We start from the raw sequence: 22,888 nt of genomic DNA, 5'->3' as shown, positions 1-22,888 counted from the left end.
CACTAACATTAAACATCAAAAGGGTTGAGGAGAACAAAAGGAAAAGGACTTCTGTGAACATGAAAGATCATAAAGGAGCAAAACAATGATCACAGCCAGTTTATAAGTCCATTTGCCTTTGAAGCCTTCCTTAAATCATGGACAATGAATGCCTTTCTCTACTGTGCTTATGTGCCTTCCCCAAGTATGTATGTATGTATGTATGTATATTATTTCATTATTTGTTCCCATTAGAGTGGACTTCAGGAAGGAGACATTTTATTTGTCATTGTTTTCTTAATTCATTGAATCATCCATACATAGCACCAGGCTTGAGTCATTATAGAGTAATTCTGGTGGTGATTGCTGTGACTATGGAGATGGACATGTGCACTAAAGTACTCAGGAAAGCACTGCATCTGCTACCCCTACTTCCAGCAAACCTGAATGGATCAATAAAGCTCCTGTGATCATAGACAGATGCAATGTTGCAGAACCAAAGCCTAGTTACCTTGGGATATCTTTAGAACACCAATAGTTATTACCATCCACCTTTGTGTCTGAAGTAACATCCACATGACTATCAGTTGATCAGGTGCAAATGTTTTGGAATGTACTGACAGACCTCTAGCCACTAGCTTCCACCTACCTAATGGCTAAGAATGTCCTCAGATAGCACCTGAGGGCTATGGTGGAGATCTCCCCACTCCGCCCTTTGCTGTTACCCACCTAACTGATGGACAGGCGTTGTATTTACAAAATACCTTGGTTTATGACTTTCTTTTGTTATATAACTAAAACCCTTCATGAAATTGTTAACACATGGGATCATGGAATTTGGGGTAACCTAAATCTACGTTTCTAGGCCATGGTAACTTATATTTGGCTGCAGAATAAACTATCTCTTATCCCCTTGCCAGGGAGAGCTGTGTCTTTTGCATTGACAGCTGTATCTTTTGCTTTGACAGACACATGGAAGCACAGAATGTAGTAGGATAGAGGTCAGAAAGCACAAAATGGAAGTATTTCAAAGGCCATCTGTGGGAAGCAATTTGAACTAGTTGACCAACCAGTTTAGGAAAGAAGGAATGGATATACCAGACAAAAATTGCTTAATGGATTCAATTTTGGGTAGTCTTGATTCACACTGACTTAACAGGGGCTTTTGTACCACATATTGATTAGTGACTAAACAAATGGTGAAGCTGAGAGGGCAATACTACTTGCACTAACCTGAAGTGTCATCCTGTTCAGACTGTAACAAGAAAGCATGTTTGACAGATACCATTAAAATACCTTATGATGCCATTGGCTGGTCTTAAGATCTCTGGAAAAGGTCAGCTTGTATCTTGGTTGCTTATCTTAGAATTCTACTACTTCTTGGCAATTGGACAAAATTCAATAATAATGTATTTATATGGAATACTTCAATAAAAATGTCTATAAAAGGTGTGGCCAGAACTAAAGATAAAGTGCTTTTGCATCCCAAGTCTAATTCTTACTAGAATTTAATAGAAAAATAAGGCATTAAACTGATTTTGTTAATATTTTCGTTATTATTAGCTATTGCTATTATATTGCCTTAATTTAGCTTGTCATAAATAATTCTGAGATTTTTATAAACATTTGTCAGACTTTTAGCTTTTATGATATTAGTGTAAAATGTACACATGTTTAAAAAACATTCATACAAGTAGACCTTTTTATAACGTTGGGACATTTGGGCTTTCTTTAAAATATGTGTACCTCTTTAACTTATTCCTTTAGTTTTTCTTTTTAAATAATATAACGTTTAGTTTTTCTAGTCAATGAAATATCATATCAGAAAAAATAGGACATCTGCTTCTGGCCCAAGATAAATAGTCAAACAGAATACAACTTTGATAGGTGGCATATTTTTGTAAAGGAGAATTCAGTGATAGCTTGATATAATCCAGTAAACTCTCCTCTGCACAGCTGGGGAATGAGGAATTCTGGTCAAATATTCTACTTAATAGAGTTACCATGTATTTTACATGGATCACCAATTTTCAAAGTGTTGCAATAGATCCAAATAAACCTAAGGCTATGTAGACAGGGTGGTCCCAGCCGAGCTCAAAGGGAATTATCTAGGTGTATGTGATTAACTAGAGGGAGTTGGTATGCCCTCAGGGTTCTATTTGCATGAAAGGATTTATCTGGCATTTTATTTATTCCATACTTCTAGGAAAAGGAAAACCTTCATATCTGAACAATCTAGAGGGCAATGGAGCAGTTTATCATTTTAGTTCCCTTCAGGTAGCTGTGACTTGAAAAGGGATCAAAAGAAGGGAAGGAACTGTTTTTAGTAAGTGTCCTTTGAAACATGACTACTTATATACTGACCATCATGTCATTATTATACTTCAAGGATTGGTGGAATAATTTGAACAGTGAAGAATAAACCTGGTACCAGCAAAAGGGTCAAGGAGATAGATACAGAGAACACTCAACTCCCACCAAACTAGATATACAGAGAAACAGAGGCTCCCAAGAACTTATGACTGAATTAGACCTAAAATGAACCCAACATGGCTCAGGGAAATTTGCAGAAGAAAAGGCAGCAAGATTGTTAGAGCCACACATTGGGTCATTATGCATAATGACATTGCCTCTTATTCATAACTGATGGCTAACCCCATAATGCACAATCCATATTTCCCAAGGGTCCCTGTGGAGTGGGGTGGATAGGGAGGAGGCTAAGATGGTACCAACATGACTGTATACACTGTGTACATAACTAATAAAAAAAAAAAATAAGGGCTGGAGAGATGGCTTAGCGGTTAAGCGCTTGCCTGTGAAGCCTAAGGACCCCGGTTTCAGGCTCGGTTCCCCAGGTCCCACGTTAGCCAGATGCACAAGGTGGCGCACGCATCTGGAGTTCGTTTGCAGAGGCTGGAAGCCCTGGCGTGCCCATTCTCTCTCTCTCCCTCTATCTGTCTTTCTCTCTGTGTCTGTCGCTTTCAAATAAATAAATAAATAAAAAATTAAAAAAAATTAAAAGAATGCATCCTCGGCCCACACAAAGGGATTTTCATGGAAGATGGCCCCAGGTAGCTTTGCTAAGAGGGGAAAAAAAGGCAAGCATACAAACAAAACAAAAAGAAAAAAGAAAAACCCAAATCAGAAAGAAAAATCTTGCAGATGGAAAATGGAACTATACAAGTTAAGAGATACATGGTGTGTATTTGTGTCTGTTTTCTTTCAACGCTGCATTCTCATCATTCTAGAATAGTATGTATTCAATAGCTTGTTTGTGAGCAAAAGTCAAATGGTAACCATAGATGAAATGTTGTTTAGAAGTATCAGATAACCCCAGATCTGCCTGTAGGAACATAGACAATAGAAGCTTGAGTTTTGCTTGAAAATGGAAAAGAAGAGATTATAGGAATATTTGGATTATTGTTATTAATGTATCCTGTCTCTGAATTCCCAAGTGATAAGATCTGGAGACCTTTAGTTTACAAAGAATACTATATTATTCAAGAAGCACATACGGATCTTGCAGTTTCTCAAGGTCATGATCACAGTCTTTTTTTAAAAAAAAATATCCTTTAAATTCATTTATTTTCAAGGAGACAGACAGAGAGAAAGAGTAAGAGAGAGAGAGAGAGAGAGAGAGAGAGAGAGAGAGAGAGAGAGAGAGAGAGAGAGAAAGAGAAAGAATTGGTGTGTCTGGCACTCAAGACACTGGAAAGGCACTCCAGATGCATGCACCACCTTGTGAATTTGGCTTAGGTGGGTAACAGTGAATCAAATCTGGGTCCTTTGGTTTTCCCAGCAAGCACCTTAACCATCAAGCAATCTCTCCAGCCCTACAGTCTTAATTACCACTTTATTGTCAAAACAAAGAGAAATTAATGTATGAGGTATCTAACGGAGAGACTGTGGAGCATAAGATTCTAGACAAAACTTTATATTACTGATTAAGATCTCAGTTGTTTAAACAAGTACTTGGTTTCTTATTTAAGTCCACTTTTTTTTTTTTCGAGGCTCATGCTGACCTGGAATTCACTATGTATCTCAGGGTGGCCTCGAACTCGTGGTGATCCTCCTACTCTGCTTCCCAAGTGCTGGGATTAAAGTTGTGCACCACCACGCCCAGGTAAGCCCACCATTTTTAGTAGAATGCTCTAATGATTCCTTTAAATGTCAAGAGCTTTGTGAATTAAAGGTTTGAGTATGTGTTGAAATAACTTGGCTTTCTTTGATTGGGAAGTACATAGACAAACTTTTACACAAAACTTCATCCTCATCTCTTATAACACAAATATCCTTTAATGAATGAATTAAATTTTCTGTACATTTTCTAGTTTATTTTTAAAAGTATTTTATTTATTTATATGAGAGAGAGAGAGAGAGAGAGAGAGAGAGAATGAGAATGGGTACACCAGGGTCTCTATCCACTGCAAATAAACTCCAGACGCATGCACCACCTTTGTGCATCTGGCATTATGTGGATACTGGGGAATTGAACTTGGGTCCTTTGGCTTTGCTGGTAGGTGCCTTCACTGCTAAGCCATCTTTCCAGCCTTCTAGATTATTTTATGAGTCTAATTAAATACAGATACTTGTTTGAGTTTTTCAATTGTAGTTTAGATTTATTGAAGACTCAGGCCTTGTTAAGTGGAAAACAATATAAGGGAAAGGAGAACTTCTCAAAATTAGATATCTCCAAAAATTAACATGGCTACACAAGTCTCTCAATGAAAGTTTAGGTTTTTGGCTTTGAATTGTCTAGAATTGATAGTTTAATACAATATTGCAACGGCTTTAACAATAAATGTTCTGGATTTTCTTTTCCTATAAAATTAAAGGGAGGTTGGCATGGTAGTGTATGCTTGTAATTCCAGCACTTGGGATACTAAGGCAAGAGAATTAGGAGCTCAATGCCAGCCTAGACTATACTGGAGTTTGAGATTAGTCTGCGCTACATGAGATCTTGTCACAAAGCAAAACAAAATCATTTTAGTTACTAGTTAACATAGAAAGAAGAACATCTCTGAAACTGACCTAAGCTCATGCTTTTATATCAAATTTTTCTATGGCTTGCCAGCTATAGGAACAAATAAGGCCTAATCATTATACATTGGCCTCTCACCCTCCTCTAGATTTAATTCTTTGTGTTCAAAATTTCTCTGTGTTCTAACAGGTTCCCATGAAAACACTGTTGTCCTTTGCTACTTCTACCTTCCAGATTTCACTTTTCTTAATGCGGGAAGAGAATAAATAAGGGACTGTGGCCCATTTAAGAAAACCATGGAGAGTTCTGAATTTATGTGAGCCACAGGGAAGTGACAAAATATATTTTTAAGTCAGGAAAGTAATATAAACTTGTTTGTTCTGTTTTCTTTGATGTTACTCTGACTATAAGCTGGTGAATGAATTAGTAGACGTGAATAGGAAAGGCTGAAGATGTAGATCACTGTTAGAACACCAGCCTGGCAGCCATGAGGCTTTTCATTCCATCTCAGATACTGCAAATAAACACAACCAAATAAATAAACAAATGAAATGGGAGACATGGACCTAGTTATCTGACAACCAACCATAAGGTCATTGGTATAGTTCAGCTGAGAGATGGAAGAAGTCCAGATTTAAAATAGGGTGAGAAAGAAAGAGAGAAATAAGATAGAAAAGAAAGAGAGAAAGAAAGAGAGAGAAAGAAAGAGAAAAAGAAAGAGAAAGAGAGAGAGAAAGAAAGAGAGAGAAAGAAAGAGAGAGGGAGAGTAAGAAAGAGAGAGAGAAACAGAGAGGAAGAAAGAAAGAGAGAGAGAGAGAGAGAGAGAGGGAAAGAGAAATAAAGAAAGAAAAATAAAACAACACAGATATTTAGGAAGCAGCAAGACTGAACAAAAGCATAAAACTCCTAAATTATTTGATATAATTTAGACTAAAAAGGCCATGAAATTCCATGATTATTTGATATATTTAACTTTTTAACACTTAGCAATTTTAATGTTCATCTAAAAACTGCTCCAAAGTTTAGTTATCAAATAAACTGTTGCACATACTTATTTTGTTGAAGGGATATTGCTAGCATGACTCATAGTAATGACAGTATCTTAAGTCATATCAATGCACCTCATAGTTCTACACAGCCTTATTATTATATTCCTAGTGCATGAAGTATCAAAAGAGGACAAACACGCAACAAATATTTATTGAGTGCCTGGGTGACATATTGTTCATTAAAAAAATTATATATAAGCAGCAGGAAATTGACAGATTTGAAAGAGAAAACAAGTATCTTCTATGATTTATTTGAGGCGATGAAAGTTACTGAAATATAGGTGCCTCAAACACTTTTCGAACAGTTGCAATTAATTTTATATTGTGTAGTGGTGAAACATATAAGGTTCAATGATGTTGATATTCTATTCAAAATATCTCAGAAGAAAAAAAAAAGTATTTGTGCACTCAATTATTTGAAGTAGTATAATTACTGAAACATTAAGGAGAATGAGTAAAAAGATGTTCTGATATTGAATAAATATGGAACTTGAAATTATTCCACAAAGTAGTCAATTAGAATTTAGGAGTTATTATTTAATATGGCTTATATTGCATGCTTTTTAAAATTGATAATATCTCAGAGAACAAATTTTAAAAGGCAGTCTAAATTCTGAATTTGTAAATGCTTCCTATACTACAATATTATACATTCATATTTAACACCTTTAATATCCTCACTAGCAGAGTAATATACAATATGAATGATATTAATAATTTATAAGGGAACAGCTCACAAATGACCTAAATTTTACCTGATTCTGCTTTCATTCATTTGGATTTGATAATTTTTAAAAACAGTCTTAATCTGTAATGTCAGTGCCTTTTGTATATTTCTGATTTTTCTCATTCTTTAGAGAATATCTCTCTCTCTGAGGAATTGCTTTTTGGGTATGTGCCTTTTGTTTATGCTGCACATGCCAAATAGATCTCCCAAGATGAAACTCTGAGCTCATTTGGAAGTAATTTTTGGTAGCACATGAATCAGAACTCTTATTTTCTTCTCAGCACTACTGGTATTTTATTGCTTCCATCTATAGTCCAATATGCTTTTAGCGTTCAGAACCCTGAGGCCAAACATACAAAGCACTAAGAAAATGGGATCTTTTGGAGATTACAATTTTTGTCTTTCTTTCTGCGTTCTTCTCTCTCCTGGGAGAGTGAAATCACTTTTAGCTCACTATGAAACAGGACCATGGTGAGTACAAGTGATTGACTGAAGCTGGTAATGTTGATTTAGGAGTCTTCCACTTATAGGTCAGGTGTAAAGCCCTTAAACATGCTTGTCAAATTCATGGATTTTTTTTTTCCAAAGCCTGTCCAAATGTCAAGGTTCTGATGAGGGCTTTGTCCAGCACAAACAGAATTAGGCAACACCCCCTTTGCATTGTTATTATACCAAAACATTGCTATGGTAGCACACATGGACACATCTTTCAGTTATTTGGATAATAAGTTACATACATTTAAGTCCAATTCCACTTGTTATATCTGTACTTCCTCTCCATATATCTCCAGATAGTACTTGGGATGGTTTGAATGTGAAATGTTCCCTATAGCTTAATGTGTTTTTGTTTAGTCCTCAAACTCAATTCCCAGGTGGTTGAAACCTTAGGAAGTAGAAGCTTGCTGGAGAAAAACATCATTACAGCATTTCATAGGGTAGTATCAGTGATTAAGAGAGTCTTACTTTACAAATAACCATTTTAGCAATAGAAACTTACCTAAAACTACAAATATTTTACTTTCTCACTAGTCTCTCTGATGCAGAAAATAACAAGAGTTCTTTTTATTCTTATATATGGAGATTCACCTGGTTAATATCAACTATTCTATAGATCTCTCTGTTTCTATCATTACCAGAATCTCTGCTTTTCCTTGTACTTCTTTGTTGGACTCAGATATACATTAATATAGTATTTAAATAACAAGATCTGGGGCTGGAGAGAGGTGGCTCATCCATTAAGGCACTTGCCAGCAAAGCCTAACAACCTGGGTTTGATTCCCCAGTACCCACATAAAGTCAGATGCACAAAGTGGCACATGCACCTGGAGTTTGTTTGCAGTGGCTTGAGGCCCTGGCATGCCCATCTCTGCTTACAAATAAGTAAATAAAGATATTAAAATCTATAACAAGACCTGTATTTTGTTCTAGTATCATATGTTGCATACTACCACCCCACCTACAATTAAAGCTAATATTTATTATTATAGTTACTGAGCTACATATTAATGCAAGAACCCACATTCTGAATGTCATTTGTGGTATTAAAAGTAATATATATAGTCTAACTCAAATTTACTTTCTCATTTATGCTGAACAAAAGTGGTCCACAAATCGGAGTATAATCAGAGTATTTTAATATATATAAAGATGATTTTAGATGTAAATTGTTATATATAGTCATATTACTATGTTATATAATAATCAGGGTCATTTAAGTACTAATTCATCAATTTTCTACAACATCTTGGTAGAATATATCCTATGAAAACCTAAAGATAATGATATTTCATTTAGGTTCCCATTATAGATTAAAATGGTAAACAATTTTTATCTACATCATAACTACAAAATAATGTCAATTCTTGTTAAATATAACATGAAATCAATATAGTCAGCAAGTACATAAAAAGTTCAATAAAAATTTAGAGATAAGAGCAACAGGGCTTGCAATGTTTTAGGATATATTACTCACCAAAAATAGAATTCGGAAGTTGTTGAGATCACCGAAAAACTCTTCTATGGTGACAGTGTTGGGATCAAAAATGAAGTATTCTCCAAGGTTTTCATAGAGCTTCACCATATTGTTGTGCATGGTGGCCAATTTTTCATATTGTTCTCTGGCAGTTTTTGCAAAGCTGTAACTTTGTTAAGGAATGAATTCAATAATATTTCAGAAGCAATCCCTAGATATTAAGAAAGAAACCATTACTTCTGTAAATGTAGCATTAGTTTGCTATGATTGGCATTATAAAACACCACATATCAGGTATCTTAAAGAACACAAATTTATTTTCTCATAAACATGGAGGTTATAAGTCTGAGATAAAAGTGGCAGGTTTGATTTTTCTTGATTTACAGGTGGCTATCTTTTTGCTGTGTACTCATATGGCTATTGCTCTATGTTATTTGTGTTTCAGTTTTATACACTTATAAGTTAACCAACCATATGATATTAGGGTACACCCTAATAACCTTTTTTCTTTTTTTGTGCTTTGGTTTCTCAAGGTAGGGTCTCACTCTAGCCCAGGCTGACCTGGAATTGACTATAGAGTCTCAGGGTGGTCTTGAACTCATGGTGATCCTCCTACCTCTGCCTCCCCAGTGCTGGGATTAAAGTCATGCGCCACCATGCCCAGGGACCTTTCATCTTAATCACTTATTTATCAACATTTTAAAATTATACTTAAATTTATTAAAAACTATCAGTGATCACAGATGTAAAATTTCCATAAACAGAAATGAAATAGACCTGGAGTTTTTAAATAAGAGCATTAGCACAGAGTGTAGAAGACTAGTTTAAGATGCACTATTGTATGCTAGCATTTTGTGGTGGAATGTTATATCCAGAACTGATAACTGCACCTTGAAATGCTTAATTTTATAATTTTATTTTTTACTGTATTATTATAAATTGAGACCAAATTTATTTTCCAAGGGAACATAGTTTGTTTTCACAATGGAAGTCAATGACAAAATCAGGCATTTGGGAAAAATTTCTTTGCAGCTGATGCTTATGAATATAACATATCAGGATTTTGTTGTTGTTTTACGAGGTAGAGTCTCACTCTGGCTCAGATTGACCTGGAATTAACTATGTAAACTCAGGACAGCCTCGAACTCTTGGCGATCCTCCTACCTCTGCCTCCCCAGTGCTGGGATTAAAGGTGTGCACCACCATGCCCAGCTACTATATCAGGATTTTAATAAAAATGAGATGCTCCTTGTCTAACATATTTTTTTTATTTTTCTTAACTATTAGCATTCACATTAGCATAAAAATAAGCCCTTTTTTGTTAACAGGTGTCATGAAATCATTGTACCCTCAAGTCCATTTTGAAAATAATATACTTGAAAGATTTAATGCATTTCTAACAGACTACTTTTTTCATCAAATATACATATGTCATATGCATTCTGATTTTACCATTTTAAATGATCATCATATAATTTCTATTATTAACAGTAAGTTGCATATGTTAAACATCCTGTTTAAGTGTAGCACTAATGAGACAATTCTCTTCAGTTTTTGGCCCAGAATAAAAGTAGTATGTTATTTTCTTGCCTTTTGTTCCTCCCCACCCAAAACAAAGAAAACAACAACAAAACCATGCCTGGGGCTTGGCAGGCAGAAACACCTTTCAGAGGTTATTCAATTGTGATCTATTTGTAATGAAAATCACCAAACTGTATTCTTAAGAAAGTTCCACATCTGTAAAAGAGTGGAAAAAGTCAAAGATAACAGGGGCAAGTTTTCATGTTCCTCATTTATCCAAATATAGTTTTTCCTGAGCTAAACGTATTCATGTAGTGATACAGTTTCATAAGCTTGTTTTTGTAGACTAAAACTAGTTTGAGAAATTCTGTTTGAGTACCAAAGTGAGAAGATTTGAAAAATTCTATGAAGGGTTTATCTTTGAAATAACAAATGGGAAGCAGCCAAGTCTCAGCCCTTCACTTATCTTCAAAGTGATTATTTTATAAAAGGGATAGATGGTATGAGTCAACTCTGAAATATTTCAGATTTGTAATTTTGTCACCAAATCTTACATGAGACTCCACATAAAAAAGAACGGTACAATGTCATTTGTTTTGATACCTTTATTTCACTTAATTTTTTAAAACTTTTTTTAGCAGCCACAAAATCAAAGATATTGGTTGGCACTGTGCTAAACTTGTGATTGATAAAATTAAAGCTTTAAACTCTATCCTGAATAAATTCACAGCCTCATATTGCAAATAATTCTACCTCCAACAATTCACTACCATTTACAACATCCCTTTTCCTCCATTATGTTCCATATTCTTTCTTCAAAGCAACCTTTTCAAAAAGGCAAAGAAATGCTATTATGACAATTTTAAATTTGTGGAAATTAGATAAAAGGCGCTCATCTATGAGAATATGGACAGATATATCCTGATAGTTCCTGGATTGACACCTAGGTCTTTTAATATAATAGAATGACATTCAACTTCAATTTGGTTGTACACCTGGAGAAGATTAATTTTACATCTTTAGACTTGAATGTTGCCCTTGTAGATATAGTAGATATATTATTAGAAATTTACCAGTCAACTTGAGTGGGTTAAGGGCTACCCAGAGAACTGGTAAAACATTGTTATAAGGAGATCTTATGAGGTTAAGTCTGGAAAAGATATGCATTTGAATCAGTGCATTGAATAATGTGATTAGGCATCATGCCTTCTTCAGAGAGCTCCAAAAGAAGAGAAAAATGAAAGAATGTGATATATATATATATATATATATATATATATATATATATATATATATATATCACACACACACACACACACACACACACACACACACACACACACACACTTCTTTTTTGCTGAAGGTGGGGCCCCCATCATCTGGCTTGGAACATAGGCACTCCTGCTTTAGGACCTTCAGAATACAACTAGAACTTGCAATTAGCCCAAAGTTCTTAGACCACTGGACTGGACTCAAACCTTATTGGCTCCTTTAGTTCTCAGGCCTTTGAACATGGATTGGAAGTATACCACCCACTTTCCTTGTTTTGCAATCTTTAAAAGGGAGTTAACAGTACTTATAAACATCCATAATCACAAGCCCATTCTCCCAAATAAATCTCCTCATCTACTAAAGTATCTATATTATCTCTATTTCTACCTGTATTTATATCTATTTGTCATGGATACTACTTCTCTGGAGGACTCTACAATATGAGACAAAATTTAAAGTGATTCATCTTATCTCTCATATTAGAAAATCAAAATTAAGAATGGATTTGTTTATTTCTGCCATTATGAGTCTATCCTGGGTTCCAAATTACTCAGGAGGCTGAGGCAGGAGGATGGTGGGTTTAAGACCAGCCAATATCCATTCATTTATAAGGTAGAGTGGATATATCATTAACTGGAATGTAATTATGGCAAAAGTGAGAAAGGTTGTTGTATAAGTAGAAATTTACACATGAAATGGTTTAAGGTTGACTGTAATTGAGACTTTAGAAAACGTAGGTCACTGTGATTGATTAGACTAGATCAGGCAGTCTGTCCTTGGCTGGTTTTAAGAGCACTTACAAAGAAGCATGTGACCATGTTTGGAGCAGACAAGGAAGAATGGTTTCTGGCTACTGTGTTAACTATTCTAGAACCTCTCCTGGCACAGTTCTCTGAAGGACTACTGACAAGAATGGCTAAGAGTTATAGGGAACAGGGATATTCTTTATTTCTTGTATATCCAGATTGTACAGCCTCGGAGTCATCAAGGATTAGACTATTCTGGGTTCAAAATATAGAATGGCTTCTTCCATCCAGATAAATAAACTTGAAAATCCTTGAAATATTTAGAGAAGAATCTGAGGAAAACAGAAAACTTTCTATGATGAGGATAATTCATAGTAATTTATATCATAAAATAAAAATAAAGATAAGGTGGTGAGGTGGGACACCTTTAAAGCATAAATCAATCAAATATGAAAGAGGAAGAAGTAATTTATAACAATTTTCCTTTTACTAGTCCCTTTGCAAATCCATTGTTTTATAAAGAAAATATTTCCATATCTTTATGTATTAATGGTATTTAAAAAGCTATGCCCTAAAATCATATCAACTTCTTTTTTATGGAAGTTTACTTTGAGGGGTTTATAAACTAAACTGTGAGCAGCATTTCAAAACATGAACAGGTAAAACACTAACCAATTTGTGTATTATTAATTTGAAACTAGTTACCATTCTGGAAAGTTAATTCATAAAACGTGAATCATAAGTTCCACAGAACATTTTCATACATCCTCATTAAAAATATGACCTAGGGAAGAAATAATCATAATTCTTTTGAGATTTGGAATCATGTAGGATTATTTAAATTTTTTGTTGCAGTTACCTTCTCATTGCTGATACAAAGCATCCAACCAACAGCAGATGATGAGAGCAAAGTCATTTATTTTGGCTTATAGACTGGGATGCTCTATGACGGCAGGGCAAAAAGTGGTATAAGCAGAGGCTGGCCATTATCTCTGTCACAGCAGGTATAATACCACAGCATAAGTGAGCCAAAAACTAAAACTGTCTTATAACACCCATAAGTCCACCTTCAAAAATATAACTCCTTCAGCAAGTTTGAAATTCCCAAATTGCAACCAGGTAGGGAAATCTAGCATTCAGAACACATGAGTTTATGGGGGATATCTAATTCAAACCACCACATCTTTTATTATCTAAGATTTTGTGTTCCTACACACAAATTTATAAATTATATTCCTTTGTAATATAGTAAAGAGTAGCAACTTAAAATTCAACTTCAGGGGAGGGAAAGATGGCTCAGCATTTAAGGCACTTGCCTACAATCCCCAATGACCTGGGTTTGATTCCCTGGTACCCACAAAAAAAAAAAACAAAAAAAAAAAACAGATGCATAAAGTGGCATATGCATCTGGAATTCATTTGCAGTGACTGGAAGGACTGACGTGCCTGTCCTCTCTGTCTCTTATCTCTCTCTCCTTGCAAAAAAATAATCATTTAAAAATTCAACTGAAAAAGTTATAAGTCCTCTATTATATAGTACTCATATAGAAAGTAAATTATTTTCTTTACACTTTTATGTGCATTTTATATTGAGTACTTAAAAACTTGCAATCTAAATGGAAAAATAGGATCACTTCATCAAATACTAGGAAAAGAAAATTATTTAGCATTTTATTAAATATTGAAGTAAGAAGTAATTACTAAAACCTTGTGTCATCATAAGTGGAATAAACTTTAACAGAACACTTAGAATGAAGAAGTCTACCTATCACACAGTTAAATGAGTCAAATCTGTTTTGAAAATTTCTCATCTTAATAGGCAGTGCATTAGTTACTTAAAATTTTAATAAAAACATAAACATTAAATATCATGACTTCCGGATTGTTGAAGAATATAGAAAAATCAACTTGAGATCCACTTAACCTTTACACAAGATTTAGCAATATGTCATAATTATCCATTTAAAAAGGATGTCACAAATATAACTATATTCAAAAATGTAAACAGCATTTTTACATTCTATAACCTGTCAGGAAACCTTTTGCTTAATGCTAAAAGTAAAATATGAGCCAGGTGTGGTTGTGCATGCCTTTAATCCCAGCATTTGGGAGGCAGAGGTAGGAAGACTGCCATGAGTTCAAGGCCACCCTGAGACTACAGAGTGAATTCCAGGTCAGCCTGAGCTCTAGCTCTGGAGAAACCCTACTTTGCAAAAACCAAAGGAGAAAAAAGTTCCATAAATTCGGATGATTTTTACTCAGAGATAATTATTTTATAGAAATATCCTTAAAATATTATCAAAAATAATTAAAGTTTATATACAAAATTATATATTATGGTATGAAAAGACCTTGAAAAATATTTTTAAAATGTTAAAACATTAGTAGGGATAATATGAATGGCATTTTGGTTCACTAAAATACTTTATGATAACTCAGTATATAGAATTAAAATTCTTTTAAAGTCTTATTACAAAAAGAAGCATAAATGAATTTTATGTTATAATAAAGGTAGTCTACAGGATGATATTGAACAAACATCTTCAGTTTTGCACATATAGGAGGCAGATTTACAGAGATAAAAATATCTTGTAATCACCCCACTTTTCTATAGATAGCCTGAGTCAGTTAGAATAAAAAATGCTTTTAAATCAGCCTTCATTTAACAGCATAAATATGATTGTTATTACAGAAGTACACTCTTACTTTTTCTCCATTCTTTATTCACTCCATTGTGTCTTTGAGTATTTTTCTTTCAAACCTCCTTTAAAAACCATCTATCCTTGTATATTTACCCAATCCACAGAGTTATTTCTTCACTCCCTTACAAACAAAACAAAACAAAACAAAACAAAACAAAACAAAACAAACAAACAAAAAACCTTGGTTAAATAACTACTATGTGCCAAGAATCTTTTATGTGGTTTTAATACAGTAGCCAGTTTTCAGAAAGGTCATTGCTTTACTGAGAGATAAAGTCTAGTGGGGAAAATAAATTTTCAACAAATATAAAGTATGCTTAAAATTGGAAATTGATAAGTGTAAGACTGTACATTTGGATGGCCTAAACTTGTACTTGAAAGAGACAGAAAAAAAAAAAAAAAAAGAAAGAGACAGGACTGGGGCATGAGACTCGTAATGCCTCTTTAAAGATACAACATTAAAATTGAGATCTGAATGGGAAGAGCTAGAAGAAGAAACAATACGTTAGAAAAGTCTTTGAAGGATATTTAGCATGAAGCACAAAGGGCTACCTGATTAAAACACACACAACAACAAAAAATATCAAGAGTAAGATGACATATAATATTGTCCAAGTGATAGTAAGTCTACTTGCTAGTCCATAAGTATTCAAAAAAAGTATTATATAAATATCTATTTAAAGCATATTTGAGAAATTACCACATATTTCACACAGAATCAAAGGTAATTTAAAAAACAAGTGTAAGATAATATATAACTACCAAGATTGGCATATATAGTTGTGTTTATAGTAACATAAAATTATAATTAAAAATTTTGAGATTGGTATCTACATTTTGGTACATCACTATTATTTAATATTCATAGTATAAATATACAATCATTACTTAGATCAGGTCCTAACTGCCAGCTTACCTCACATTCAGCTCTCAGTATCATTTATCATGTTGTGACAGTGTAAAATACTGTGAGAGATTAAGTAGAAAGAAATAAAAGAGGTCAGACATGGCTCCTAACCCTCACTGAATTTATCAATGAGAGCTAGGAGAAAGACAAATAACAGTAGTACAGCAGTAAAAGGAATAAATGCTTACTAAGCTATTAGTGTGAGCTAAATGATTAACGAATATCTGTTTATTTAACCATCATAATGGCTCTATGATCTATATTAAAATGTTATTTTAATGTTATTAAGTCCATTCTACACATGATGAAATTAGCCTCAGGGAAGCCAGCTGACTTTTTCACTGTTAATAGGACAGTAAGCAGATTCAGGATTTGAACATGAGTACCTGTCCTTAGGCTCTACTAATACAAAACTATGTAAAAAGGCAGCAAGCAATAATTTTTGTTTGTGTAAAGGAGAAAATCATGACCAAAAATGTTCCATAAGAGAATTCATGAAAGATGTGAGAACATAGAGAAAGCAGTGATTCTGGGATTATGAGGGAAGGTTTCAGTTATTGTTTCACATGGAAATACAGTATTTTTCTATTACCAGAGAAGAGACTCCCAATCTTGACATCAAAATGAGAAAAGATGTCAATTTATCTGAAGTTATCAAACAACTATAGTTATTGTGGAATGATGTGGTATGGGAACATAGGGGGATAGATGTCAAGGGGGATAAGCCTGAAAAAGAATTGAATACATGCTAAAGTTTCCAAGTTTTCTTTTTAGGAAATGGACAATTAGTGGGTTTAATGAAGCTATGCAACATGGCCCTCCAAATCTAACTCTTGTAATAAATGCAAGGATAGTTTAGAAAGATTAGAAACTGGATTCAGATGGAGAAGTAGGAAGCTAATAGAAAAGCACTGAAAATGGAACATCAGAGATAGATGTAAGAAATATGGTGTTGGGCATTGTGGTCCATACCTATAATCTCAGTATTCAGGCAACTGAGGAAAAAACATTGAGGGTTCAAAGGTAACCTGGGATAAACAGTGAGACCTTGTCTGAAAATGAAAAGAAGAAAAAAAATCATACAAAGGCCATTTTGTGTGATTCTCACACAAAATGTCAGCTCCTACAGTCTATACTGCAAGTTTCCCATGATCACAAAAGTCATGTTACTATAACTCTCAAATGAAGCAAGAAGTGTAGCCATTGCAAACTTTGCCAAACAGTAGGTACTTTCCAGTGGAACTGAATTTTGTTGTTTTGAATAGTGACAAAGTTGGGATAGAAATATTTTGGAGGAAGAGGGTTTATGTAGGGTCTCGTTGTAGACCAGGCTGACCTGAAATTCACTATGTAGTCTCAGGCCGACCTCAAATTCATAGAGATCCTTCTACCTCTTCCTCTTGATTGCCAAGATTAAAGGCATGCAGCACCTCTTCCAGCAGAAAGAGATTGAGTATGCCAGCACTTCCAGCCACTGCAAATGAACTCCACACGTATGCTACTTTGTGCATTTGGCTTTCTCTTAATACTGGGGAATGAAACTCAGGTTGTTAGGCTTTGTAGGCCAGCACCTTAAGCACTGAGCCATCTCTCCAACCCAGAAACTAATTGAAGAAACATTACTATAGATATAAACATAAATGTATAAAATTATATTAGTTAGAAAAGAGGGTGCCAAATATCTAAGTAGCCCTGCTTATTATTTAATTATTCAGTTTCTGTATGTGTTTTAATATTCTAGTTAATAGATAATTCTGATAATGTCTACTGCTTTGGAATGAGTGTGTCGATTTTTGGACTTACTGAGTACTTAGTATAATTTTGGAATTCTTGGGGATTTTATTTATCATACCTACATTTCATATCTACATTTCAAAAAAATATTTTATTTTTATTTATTATTATTATTATTTGTTTTTTCAAGGTAGAGTCTCACTTTAGCTCAAGCTGACCTGGAATTCTCTATGTATGCTCAGGGTAGCCTCAAACTCATGGTGATCCTCCTACCTCTGCCTCCCAAGTGCTGGGATTAAAGGCATGCGCCACCATGCCTAGCTTTTATTTACTTATTTGACAGAGAAAGAGGGAGGGAGGCAGATATATATATGTGGAGAGAGAGAGAATGGGTGCACCAGAGCCTCCAGCCAATGCAAAAGAACTCCAGATGCATGCACCCCCTTGTGCAACTGGCTAACATGGGTCCTGGCTTTGGAGGCAAATGCCTTAACCATTAAACCATTCCTCCAGCCCGTATCTACATTTTTGAGCATGTTTCCTATATGTGTTTTTATAATCCTCATTCCAGGATCAGAAGCAATACAAATGAACTGGGGCTAATTTCTGTCCATGAACATTCTATTTCACAAGAAACTTTAAATTCAGATGATCTTACTCATCTGAAAAATAAGTGGTAATAGAATTGTGAAAGTCTTCCCAATCAAATATACTAATAAAGAGATAAAGAGCCAACTATGTGTACTGGAAAGACCTATGTGGCAAGAGATGTAGTCATTCCTTATTTTCCCCTTCAGCATGGACAAAGTAATCTGTGGGAATCACTTTCCTCTGTTCATTTACAAACCAAAACAATTACAGGAGAAATAGGTAAGGTTCCTTTTTTATGTAAAAATGTATAAATATCCAGGAAGAAAAAATGCAAATACATTATTTTTTTAAATAGGAATATTAAAATATATTATTTAAACTGGTTGCCTAATTTATGCAAAGTTTCTATTCTAGATTAAAGGCAGATGAATATATAAATATATTTTGTACAATTTTTGAATGCCCCATGATCTAAGAATAAATGCTCTAAGAACTTTTGGAAGTACATAGTACTCAGAATTTAACCTACAATAAACTAGTTCAAATACAGACATAGTGCTGTAAAATAAAATAATGACTTTAAAAGACTTTATATATTTTAGCCCAACTGTCAACTCAGAACTCTTATTACTTTCAATTTGAGATGGTTCCCACTCTTGACATTAAACTTCCAACTCCAAGTCCCCTAAGCATTGAAGATCTATGTTTATTTATCAGATTATCTTTATGTTATGACCTTCTATAAGTTAGATGACAGCATAATAGTCTTAACCCTAACTTTGATATTCTTCTCAGTTACTAAACCTTTTTGTTTGATTGAAAGGAAATGCATTTCAGGGTATAAAAAGCTTTAATGTAGTGTCTCAGTGATGACAGTCAAACATTCCAAAATGTTTCCTTGAATTTATTCAATATAAATGTTCTCTTATTCTGGACCATCTGTGGGACACTTTTTTTTTAACATGGGAAATTTTATTTGTTTTTAATTTAATACTACACCTTTTCCCCCTGAATGTTACTTTTTTAAAGCACATTTCTCATGCTCTTTTAGAAATGTTTCATTTTTAAGGTTCTCTTAGCATATACATTTATCTGGGTATTTCTGATAGCTGAAAAAAGACATGATTCTAGTAATCATACATGTCTTCAATATGTTATTCAAAGCCAAATTATGACTCATTCATGGTGGTACACACATTTACTCCCAACACTGTAGAGGAAGAAATAGTGGGACAGCTGAGTTTGAGGCCAGTCTGAGACTATGTAGTGAATTTACAGGTCATCCTGGGCTAGAACGAGACCCTAGCTTGAAAAAGCATAAACAGATATCTGCCCTCTCCTCCCGTGTTCACTGTAGCATGATTCAGAATAGCCAACACATATTATCAACCAAACCATTGGTCAGTTGATGAAAAGATAAAGACAATGTGGTATAAATTCAGAAAGGACCACTATTTAGCTTTAAAAGATAATTAAATTGTCATAAATTACAATGTGAACAAACTGTGAGGGCATTGTGGTCAAAGAAATAAGCCCATCAAAGTAGAACAAATAATGTATGATTTCACATATTTGAAGTATTGGAAATAGTCACATTCACAGAAAGAAAAAGTATGGTGGTAGGTTCTGAAAGTTGGGTCTGTGAGGAAGTGAGGAGCTGATATTTAGTTGGTACAGATTTTCAGTACTGACGCTAAAACCGGTCTAGAAATCTGCTAAATAATGCTGTGTCTATAATTATAGACACATGGCTGCCTACCAACATTGAGAATAGTCATTGGTTGACCTAAGTAAATTGAGACGTGAAGGTAATCACTTAACCATAGATAGAAGTTACTTATAGGTATAGTAAAATGGTAAAAAAAAAAAAAAAGAAAACACTAATAATTTAAGCTTTTTGATAAAAGGTCAAACTCTATATCCAGGCTGTCCTTGAACTCCCTACATAACTCAGGTTTGTGGTTATCCATTTCTTTGAGGGGGGGAGAGAAAGAGAGAAAGAGGGAAAGAGAGACTGTATCAGGACCTCCAGCCACTGCAAATAAACTTCAGATGCATGTACCACCGTGTCTGGATTATTTGGATATTAGGGAATGGAACCTGGGTCCTTAGGCTTTGCAGGAGAGTGCCTTAACTGTTAAGCTACCTCGAATATCTTGAAATTCCCACTCATACTTTTCTATAAGTTTGTCTTTCTCTTTGTTGGACTGCATTAGGTCTGCCACCTGATCTTCTAGCTTAGATATTCTGTCCTCTCCCTCATCCATCCTACTGGTGAGATTTTCTACAGAGTTTTTTATTTCATTAACTGTGTTCTTCATTGCTAGTAATTCTGACTGGTTTTTCTTTATTATTTCTATTTCTCTATTTATGTCTTGTATTGCCTTCTTTATTTCATTAAATTGGTGTCCTGCCTCTTCTTTGATTCCTTTGATTTCCTCTTTGATTTCCTCTTTGATTTCTTCTTTGATTGTTTTCATGTGTTCTTTGACCTCTTTGAACATATTTATAATTATTCCTTTGAACTCTTTCTCAGGCTTTTCCTCTAACTCTTTCTCACTGGAGGACATTTCTGATGCATTAATACTTTTAGGTGGATTTATATCGTCTTGCTTTTTAGTGTTTCTTGTGTTATAATGTATATATTTTTGCATCTTGGATTAAGTTAATGCTTGGATTTTCTAGCTAGCTGTGTATTCTTAGCTGTATCAATTGATTTGATGTAATATATTTTCAGGGTAGGACCTTAAGGTATTAGGTGTGGCTCTTAAGACTCTCAGAGTATCTACAAAGATGTTCTTAGGGGTTGAGTTTCCCTGCTATAGGAGTATTCAAGCAGGCTGAGTGGAATAATATACTGGTAGATTCTAAAATTTAACTAAACACTGTACCCATTCCATCAAAAACAGCCCCGAGTATGTATGCAAGAGTAGTTATTATAATGACCAGATCCTCTATCAACAAAGAGGTTTAGATTTCTGGTCTGTTGAGGTATCCAAGTCAGCTTGTGACCAAGTGAGACCCTTCCCTGGTGCAATCCCAGTTACCTTGGGTGATTGTGGTCTCAGTCAAGTTGCTGCCTGGGTCGTTGGGCTGCTGTTCTGATTTCTGGAGCTGGGCACTTGCTTTTCCTATGGGGCAAACTGAGCCGCTGCTGCCGCCTCTGCAGCTGTTGTAGCTGCCACCCCCGGAGCCCCCACCGCTGCTGAAGCTGCCGTTGCCGTGTCCACCGCTGCTGCTCACCCCGAAGCCGCTGCTGCGGGATCTGCCACTGCTGCCGCTCCTGGGTCCGCTGCTGCTGGGGCCACTGGTACCGGTGCTGGAGCCGCTGAAGTTGCTGCCGAATTCTGCTCCTTCTTGGGTCCCGCCGTCAGCCCAAGTTGGCGTGGCCGGGTCCCGGGCCGCTGCTGTGTTCACTGGAGCTGGGTTCAGGCGGCGGGGGAGGGGAGGGAGCCGCGGCTGCTCTGGTTGTATCGCTTCTCCACGTGTGCTTTTACCTCGCGGTCTGCTCCTCCCTCCGTTGCTCGCTGCCGCTCTCCCCTCACGTTTCCCGAGTTGCGGAGAGCGCGGTGTGGGGAGAAAATCCCGCACCTGGCTTGTCCTGCGGCTCGAGCCGAGAGTCCGGCGGTTTTCTGCCGCTCCGCGGTTGCGGCGGGTAGCCGAGCCGCCCCGGAGCCGCTGTTCCCACCTGTGCAGTCTCTGGATGCTCTATAACTCTTCCACTTCTCCGCTGCCGCCTCAACTTCCTATACACCTCACTTTTTAGTAAAAGTGTGTATTTTGCTGAGTTTTTTTTGGTCTTTCCCCCCCCAGGCTGCTTTGGCGTGGTACCTACGCCGCCATCTTAACCGGAAGTCCTCTGGAAAGATTTTTTGAGCCACATGTTGGGTCATGATACAGAGAGACATTTCCTTCTACACATAACTGATGGATAACCCCAAAATGCAGGACCCTTATTCCCCAACAAGGAGGGTCCCTGCAGAGGGGAGAGGATGGGGAGAAGGCTAACGATCATACCAACTTGACTGTATACACTGAGTACAAAACTAATAAAAAAAATTAAATCAGCTGGGCATGGTGGTGCATGCCTTGAATACCAGCATTAGGGAAGCAGAGGTAGGAAGATCATTGTGAGTTCAAGGCCAGCCTGAGACTACATAGTGAATTTTAGGTCAGCCTGGGCAATAGACCCTACCTGACAAAACCAAAATAAATTAATAAAATACAAAATATCTATCTATATTTACTATATATTAAGGGATTTCAACTATTAAAATGAGATTTGATTGAATGTACATTTAACTGAGATGTACAAACTATATTAAGAATAAGAGCAGATGAGAGGGGTGTAACTGAGGGGTAGAGAATTTGGCTGCAGAATAAGGACAGATACTAGATCTAAAGAAAACTATAAAACACTCTAACATTAAGATAATTTAATACTGAAGCTGTTAGATTAAGTGCAAACAATAAGAATTAACACAAAAGTGCTAATTAGTATAGTTCTACATCAAAAAATTACATCATTAAACTAGACCCAATATAATATTTAGCTCTATGTCTGAATCACATTATAAAAGAAGAAAACACAGACACTGAGATAACAACAATAGGGAAGAAGAGTGCTTTTGAGAAACATCTTTGCTTTGTATGAATTAACAGAGAAATTTTAAATGAGTTATAATGAGAGGCATAAAAAGTGTTACT

At 35.4% G+C, this 22,888-nt stretch overlaps 1 protein-coding gene across 2 annotated transcripts in view; it reads right to left on the bottom strand.

Annotated features, from left to right (window-relative positions):
• The window catches only part of Diaph2 (diaphanous related formin 2), a 915,994-nt gene that overhangs the window by 289,499 nt on the left and 603,607 nt on the right, over positions 1 to 22,888 (bottom strand). For both annotated transcript variants that reach the window (XM_045140096.1, XM_045140097.1), the window contains one exon: positions 8,709 to 8,873. In XM_045140096.1, coding sequence (XP_044996031.1) covers positions 8,709 to 8,873 — 165 coding nt within the window. The remainder of the gene's footprint in view (positions 1 to 8,708; positions 8,874 to 22,888) is intronic.

Source organism: Jaculus jaculus, chromosome X (genome assembly GCF_020740685.1).
Source record: "Jaculus jaculus isolate mJacJac1 chromosome X, mJacJac1.mat.Y.cur, whole genome shotgun sequence".
NCBI lineage: Eukaryota > Metazoa > Chordata > Mammalia > Rodentia > Dipodidae > Jaculus > Jaculus jaculus.
The sequence above is the reverse complement of the archived record's forward strand: the minus strand, read 5'-3'. Positions and strand labels throughout refer to the sequence as shown.